Source organism: Habropoda laboriosa, unplaced genomic scaffold (assembly GCF_001263275.1).
Source record: "Habropoda laboriosa isolate 0110345459 unplaced genomic scaffold, ASM126327v1 scaffold648, whole genome shotgun sequence".
NCBI lineage: Eukaryota > Metazoa > Arthropoda > Insecta > Hymenoptera > Apidae > Habropoda > Habropoda laboriosa.
In genome coordinates, this window is record NW_017100857.1 from 191421 (window position 1) to 199447 (window position 8027).

At 31.4% G+C, this 8027-nt stretch overlaps 2 protein-coding genes across 2 annotated transcripts in view; one reads left to right on the forward strand and one right to left on the reverse strand.

Annotated features, from left to right (window-relative positions):
* Nucleotides 1-173: 173 nt before the first annotated feature.
* LOC108577366 (translation initiation factor IF-2, mitochondrial) lies at nucleotides 174-3853 on the forward strand. The gene is made up of 12 exons (XM_017940506.1): nucleotides 174-197; nucleotides 301-405; nucleotides 478-794; nucleotides 900-1060; nucleotides 1240-1466; nucleotides 1545-1815; nucleotides 1895-2148; nucleotides 2226-2517; nucleotides 2589-2753; nucleotides 2827-2967; nucleotides 3265-3571; nucleotides 3795-3853. Exons 1-11 carry the CDS (start codon nucleotides 174-176, stop codon nucleotides 3435-3437), a joined length of 2130 nt encoding a protein of 709 aa, XP_017795995.1. The 3' UTR covers nucleotides 3438-3571; nucleotides 3795-3853.
* The window catches only part of LOC108577456 (UPF0676 protein C1494.01), a 26038-nt gene continuing 21571 nt past the window's right edge, over nucleotides 3561-8027 (reverse strand). Inside the window, exons 4-7 of the mRNA XM_017940610.1 lie at nucleotides 5517-5632; nucleotides 5261-5405; nucleotides 4552-4734; nucleotides 3561-4230 (exon numbers count right to left, since the gene is read on the reverse strand). Coding sequence (XP_017796099.1) covers nucleotides 3877-4230; nucleotides 4552-4734; nucleotides 5261-5405; nucleotides 5517-5632 — 798 coding nt within the window. The 3' untranslated portion in view covers nucleotides 3561-3876. The remainder of the gene's footprint in view (nucleotides 4231-4551; nucleotides 4735-5260; nucleotides 5406-5516; nucleotides 5633-8027) is intronic.

An 8027-nucleotide genomic window follows, 5' to 3' on the forward strand; every position in this document is an offset into this window, starting at 1 on the left:
TATAACATAAATGTTTTACTTTCTTATATTAATAAATTCAGTATGCAAAATATTAAATGTATAGTACTAGATAAAATGCTTACTATTATAATTAATTTGTTTATGGTACAGCTTGATAAACATAACCTTCCTTGGAATTTTTATATTAATAAAGAATTTAATAAAAACATGACATGACATTACTTTTTTGCTATAATGTAATATAGGTACATATTTAATATTATTAAATATGATTTAAAGTTTTAACTCACTAGCATAATTTAATATATTTGTTAATTTATTTGCAGTTTATCAAAACAGTTGTTAGACATATGGAGAAAAGACAATATAAATTATATTTCACAGACTTCTGCTTATCATCTTACACATAGTTTTTACAAGAAAAAATCTATTCTAACAGCACAGGTATTATTGTAATATGTAGTTTAAATATATTCTACATTACTTATGTAATCTGGATGTGGATATTGATTTCAGAAATCTAACAAATTGGTATTTAGTAAAGAAATGTTAAATGATTCTATACTTCTGAAACATGTAAAAAAGTCTGTACCAGTAGTAGAAGTATGGAATGAAATGACAATTCAAGAATTAGCAAACTCTGCCAAAAGAGATATTAATGATGTTTTAGATGCTGTTTATATAAACAGTAAAGAAAATAATTATAATGAAAACAGTATCTTAACAATTGGGCCTTTATTGACTAAAATAGTTAGAAGTCTTGGTGCAAAACCTCAACCTGTTTCAAAATCAAATGTAAAGAAAAAAGAAAAATTTAAACATATTCTTAAAAGGTATTATAAATTTAAGTTTTAAATATATACTTTTAATAATACTAGTAATACTTTCAAGTTTTTTTGCAATCTCTTAAATTTGTCATATTGTTAAATTCTACACAGCTCTTCAGCTGATGCATCTAAATTAGTAAAACGACATCCAGTTGTGACAATAATGGGGCATGTTGATCATGGCAAAACTACTTTGCTTGATGTTTTACGAAATACATCTGTTGCAAAATCAGAATTTGGTGGAATTACACAACACATAGGTGCTTTTGATGGTTGGTATTAAACTAATATTTAAAAATGTATTTCTATATCATAGTTACATCATTCAAATTTTGTAAAACTTTAATTTTAGTGCAACTAACGATAAAGTATATTAATTATAATAGAAAACATGATAGATGGATTATATATAATAAATTATAATTTTTAATTATTGATACTTGAATTTTAGTAACTTTAAAATGTGGAGAACGGGCAACATTTTTGGACACACCTGGACATGCTGCTTTCAATTCCATGAGACATAGAGGTGCACATGTGACAGATATTGTAGTATTAGTTGTAGCAGCTGATGATGGAGTTAAAGAGCAAACTTTACAAAGTATAGAAATGGCAAAAAGTGCCAAGGTTCCAATTATTGTAGCTATCAACAAAATCGATAAACCTAATGCTGATGTTGTAATTATCTAAAGCTTTCAATATTACAAATTAAAAGTAAAAATTCATAAATTTTTTAATTCGTACATTTTATTGTAGAATAAAACGCAAAGTGAACTTGCAAAACACGGTATTGTTGTTGAAGAATTAGGTGGAGAAATACAGTGTGTTAAAGTATCTGCTTTAAAAAGAATTAATTTAGAAGAATTAATAGAAACTATAGTCTTACAAGCCGAAATAATGAGTTTAAAAGCAGATCCTCTGAGCTTAGTGGAAGGTGTAGTTATTGAATGTAGTAACCACGTTGGTCGTGGAAAATTAGTATCGGCTTTAATTAAACACGGTACTTTAAAGAAAGGATGTCTATTAGGTAAAAACTAATTAATATATCGATTTTCATAAAATAAACATTTTTAAGTTAATACTGTTTGATATTCTGTTTTTATCAGTGTCTGGATTAGCATCAGCGAAAGTAAGAGCTATGTTTAATGATTCTGGCTTTCCTATCTTGGAAGCTAAACCCTCGGATGCGGTACAAATCATTGGTTGGAAAACATTACCTACTGTTGGAGATGAAATATTAGAAGTAAAAAATGATAAAATGTTACAAGAAGTTCTAAAGGCTAGAGAAACAGAGCAGAGTGAAACTTTAGCTCTGGAACATAAAATTGCTGCAAATCAGAAACACGAGAAACACCTTATTGTAAGGAACACCAACCCAAATATTTAATACTAATTAGTAACCACAAAATATTTCTATATACCTTTGTATAATTATAGGAATATAGAAGGATATTAGGAATAAGAAGAACCTTTGGTAGACAGTGTTGGCGGACAGCGAAAAAGGTACTAGCAAAAGAAAATGAAAAATTTGCAGAAGAAAAAGAAAAACATGAAACCAATGTTCCTGCAATTAATATTATTTTAAAAGGTGATGTAGCAGGAAGTGTTGAAGCATTATTAGATATTTTTAATATGTATAAATCTGATAAAATATGCCGCTTCAATGTTGTTCATTATGGTATTGGAGCCATTACTAACACTGATATAGAATTAGCAGAAACATTTAATGGTAAGATAATATTTAAAAAAAATGGTATATGTATTATTATAAATCATTTTAAATTGAGTATGCTTTTTCAGCAATTGTGTATGGATTTAATGTAAGTATAGGCAAAACAATTGAAACAGATATCAAAAACAAAGGCATAGTTGTTCGATTATATAAGGTTGTATATAAACTTATTGAAAACATTAAGGAAGAAATTAATAGTATATTACCCAAAATTGATGTCGAAGAAGTATTAGGTATTGATATTATAATAACGTAATGTGTTTCCTAATAATAATCTGTTATGTGTACATATATTTTTTAAAATAGGTAAAGCAAAAGTACTGCAGAATATCGAAATAAAGGATAAAAGGAAGAAAGTAAATGTTGCAGGCTGCCATTGCTTTAAAGGTGTTCTTTTAAAATCTGAAATGTTTCATGTATTGAGAAATAATGAGATTATTTATACAGGTAAATATTTTGTGACGTTTATGACATTAATTTACTGATTTTTTAATTTAGATGTTATTATTACATTTAGACGTTATTTTATCACGTTATTATTAATTTATAGTAAGTATTTTCTTTGATTTTTTTCCGAGGTAAAATTGAAGTTGTTATTCGAATGAAAAAAATTGTCAATTGTTACTTTAATTTTGTATTTTATTTCGCCTTTGTTTTTTATTTTATTTTTCGTATATTAATTTAATACTTGTAATATACGTTATATATATTTTCAGTTAACAATATTTGAATACTTTGTTATAGGAAAATTAGAATCGATGAGGCATTTAAAAGAAGAACAGACTTCGATAGAAACTAATCTTGAATGTGGTCTTAGATTTAAAGATACAGATATATCCTTCCAGCCTGAAGATATTATTGTTTGTTTCAAAATAGTCAGTCAGCAACAATCAGTTGACTGGGATCTTGGATTTTAATTTGATATCGTTGTATTTAAGAAGTTACAAAATAATACATGTATAATATGAAATAAAAAATACACATCATAAAACATCTTCCTTTTTGTCAATGGGAAATTAAGTGACTCGTATAAAATGCAGTTTTACAAAATGTAAGTACAAATTTCTTTATTATTGCCCTTGTGATGCAACAATGCAGTTCTTACACGTTATCAATGGAACTTGTTTTTGTTTGAAACAGATATGAGCGGACAATCGAATCACAATTAATGATCGATTATTATTTCTTATCTGTATATTAGTTTTTTAAAGAAATCCTGTAATATTTTAGAATCATATAAATTTATCATGTTCATTTGATACTCAAAATTACAGGTTTTTTTAACGCAAGTTTTAACGGTAATCTTTCAAAGATGTCTTGATCCAAAAACACAAAGGTGTAACTGTCTCAATAATGTTAAGAGGCATAAGTTTCTCGAAGACGACGTTGAAGATGCTGATACGCAGTCAAAACACCACGTTTCTTTTTCTGTAAACGGCACGGTGCCGATTCTTGATTCGCCTTCCCAATTTTTGTATCCAAAGGCTCAATGGGAGTATTATTATCCGGATGCACGAAAAATGCAATGGAATGACGACCTCGACCATAAAGTTCTGGTACAACAACTCGGTGTCTCAATGCTGGAAGTTGATTGTTCGTCCAATTCGCCAATATGTCGCCAGTATTTACCAAAATAGCACCTGGAAGATGACCAACTCTTCCCCATCGTTCCCCATATGGAGTTTGTATTTCTAAGCCTCCCTCACAATCCTGAAAATAATTGTTATGCCTCTTAGGTAATTAAAAATTCAATATACTTATATTCAATTTAAATATAAACTATATTTTTAACAAGTAAGTAATATAGATTGAGTGACAGCTCTAACTATTTATTCGAAACTCTTAATTACAAAATTTATTATTTCAAGAAAATATCTCAATAGTTCAAAGGTTAGTGTGTTCACTGTTTTAAATACATTTAATAATACAATGCACGTATTGAGATACTTCTGAAAGGACATAAGTTACGCTAAAAATAACCAAAACATAGATTCTGTTTGCCTTTTGCCAAGTTTTTGTGAATGTACCTACCTGTGCCAACAAAGTGAAAGTTCCATAATCACAATGAGCGCCACAACGTGCCAATCCTGGCGCCGGTGCACCAAGAGGTGGATAGTAAAGAAGACGTAGGGTTGACTCGTTTCCAGGTCCCAGCATATGCGAATGCTTCGAGAGCAGGAAATCAGGGGATTGCTCTAGGCCCACGGCCAGAGCCTACAAGGCATAGATCACATACATTGGCCCCTATTTTTACTTTATAGTACCTAATGACGGCTGTAAAGCAACCGAAGAAACCAATCGCGTTAGTTCGTCTGCCGGACAGATTGGTTTGTAGGGTTACTTACAGTTGAAGCAACTCTCTTTTGTCAAACGACCTGTCCAAGAGCTTCCGAATCTTATTACATTATTATATTATTCATATTATTTTATGGGAAGTTATAGATATAAATAAAGTTGGTTCGATTCAAAAGATTCTTTGCTCCAAAGAAATTTACTTTCTGATAAAGTGTTCAATTTTTCTGAGATGTTTGTATAGCTCAATGCAAGATACATAAATATTTGAAATGTTTTATAGCTGATTCTTTTTGAAAAATAAGGAAGAACATTAAGAGATATATAATACATAAGACTGGATCTTGCATCAGGCTATTTAGAAATCGTTTCTACATATTAGAAAACGGATAGAGTGACTCATGAGTTTTTCATATCAAAATATAAGAGGAAAAAAAGGTGCCATTACAGTTAAAAGCATGGCGGACAGTTGTTTGAAATCTCGAGCAAGTTCATCGACCGCCGATCTGAAACCAGGCACCTCTTCGTCCGGAAGAGTCCCTCCACATCCGGTGACATTGAAAACATGTCGAGCTTCTTTCTCATCGGTGTATCTATAGTACAATAAAAAAAAAAAAAGATCAATCAAAACCATTCAATAAACTCAATTCGAAATTATCTTGGTAATTTTATTTTATTCGGTAAAATAATTTAAAAAATCATACGTTGACGGTCCTGGTTTCACATATCCGTAATTGTTCGGCGTGGCACGCTCGTATTTGACTCGTACCTCATCTGGAAGCTCACAAAATGCATCGAAAGCTCTGTAAGCAGCCTTCATCTGCGAACATAACGAATAATAAATTTTCATTAGAGTGTCTTAACTACGGTAGCCTTAGAAAGTACAGGATTAAAAGTTTTCGAAAGAAAATCCATCGTGTTCGATATTAATCAGAAAACCTTTATATTGTATATTCGTCGTTTTTCTAATGTTTATGAATCAAAAGATATTACATCAGAGGATAATTCGAATTAAGAGGCTTCTTGGAACGGTTTGAACGGTCAGTGATCCAACTGTAGAAACACTTGAGCAGCGTTGTTAATTGAACCGAACATTACGTAATTAAAGTCTTTGCTCGGTATCAAGAACCTTGGCAGGTGACATCCTCGAATTATCGATAAAAAACCGATGACGTAGAATTTGTCATCACGGTGTTGCGTGCTACTTTCGTTATCAACGCGCGCCTTGAGATTACTGAAATTGCGAAACTGTGCGAAAAACCGCTCATTAACCGTGAGTTTACTTAAAAAAAAAAAAAAAAAATTACGAAAAGAAAAAACAACACAAGTACAATCCATCGTCGTTCAATTAATTGATAGAAAACTCTGAAACAATACGTCTGTGTTATTTTTGTCTTAACAACTGATAAGACAAAATTATTGTATCTAGATTAAGTATCTTCAGAAAAATGCAGGAAATACAATTTCAACTGTCGCGATGATATCTCTAATAGGGAAAAGCACAGATGTCGCTGTTGTAAATTTATTTAACTACCGTGAAATTCTTAGGGTGAAGTAAATTCGTAAATTATTGCAATCTGGTCGTCTGACAACAAAAGGCACTAGACGGATATAGAAAATTTGTTCGCTGTGCAGAATTTATAGATTGAAGCACGTCATGCGAACCTCAATGGTGTCTAGAAATAAATATTGTAGTATTAATAAAAAAATAAGATGTTGAATTTCATTCGGTGATATTTTCTAGTTGTATTTAATATCGGCGGCTGATGGCACTGTTGTATAAGTATACATACATATGTGCTCGGTCAACATTATTGGTGACTTTTAGCGTACACGTTAGAAAAAAACTGATAGTGACTTAATGGGAAGAAATGTTGCATAATTTGTGCCATGTAACTAATTTAAAACTGAGGCGAATAATTCATTTCAATTTTATCCCGAAGATATCATTCTTCTTCTTTATTCAAGTTCAATTTTTAAACAATTTAAGAGGCGTAAGAGAAATTTAATTGAAGGTGAAATTAAGATTAGAAAAATATTCGTTTCAATTTTATTTCGAGGATGTGCTTTTTCATTGAATAGTACGACAGCGCAGATGCCAGTAAGAACCGTTTACCAATGAATTTGAGTGCGATCGTCGAACAGTATACATGAATCCTCGAAACGAGTTCCGAGGATGCTTCTCGACTTTCAAAATAAGCTTGTGCAACACGTTCACCTCACGTTTCGCAGCCAAGCCACTTTACAAGTATTGTTACGTGCGTACGTGCACGCTGTTTATTTGAATAAAATAAAATTTCATATTAGAGTGGCACTTTGATATTCCACGGCTTCTCATTTGGAAAAGCATCTATTTTTAAGTTGGAAAAAAATTTGACGTCGCTCTCTTGAATAATTAATCGTGAGTCGCGTAGATTGCCACTAACGATTATGTAAGAAACTTCGTGTTCGACTTTTACAACTCTTTTTCGACGATATAAGAAAAAAGTGCCTTTTTCTGGAACAATATTTCTGTTACTTTATTTTGCGAATGGAATAACTTCAATCTTACTTCAATCGTGTTCTATTATTTTGAAAAGAATTGTAACATTTCATATAATAAAAACTATTTGAGTTAAAATTTTTGAAGCGAAAAATAGTTAAAAATTGAAATTAAAAAAAAAATGATACAGAATATCAACAACTATAGTGAAACACGTAACAACGAATACCTACTTTTGAATTCTCTAAAATAGATCGTGAAACACTTGCAACGTTCCAGCATTTGACAACAAGATCATTTTATTCCAATCAACTACGTTCATCAAGTAGAATTCTTCCGTCGATCGAAGATTGTTTGTTACGAGTAGACCACCAACGGCATAGATCTGGGTTCTGCAGGCCGTACACAATTTCTTTTCCATTACAAACACAGCTTTGCAACTGTATTGCTAAATGGACACACAACAAGCGGCGCACGAAGAAGTCAACAGTAGGTTTGGCGGGTTAGGCAATTGCTCGAGCGAATCCAAGGCGTCGTATGGATGCGTTTTCTTACGCGTGTTCTTCCCTTCTATTTCCCCCTCCACTTCTCCGCCACTTCACCGTTAATTTTCAATTCGATTCGAGCCAAAGTAATTAAAAGAGACGGTTCGTTCGAGGCAATTGAGTCGTGTATGCGGTTGATAACGAAATATATCGTGACGTCAGTGTAAACTGTTCTCGACCGTTGAAAA

Coding starts and splice junctions, on each gene's coding strand:
- LOC108577366 (XM_017940506.1), top strand. CDS start 174: ATGACATTACTTTTTTGCTATAAT. Junction 1,816..1,894: donor AAAGAAAGGATGTCTATTAG/GTAAAAACTAAT, acceptor TGTTTTTATCAG/TGTCTGGATTAGCATCAGCG. Junction 2,968..3,264: donor TAATGAGATTATTTATACAG/GTAAATATTTTG, acceptor ACTTTGTTATAG/GAAAATTAGAATCGATGAGG.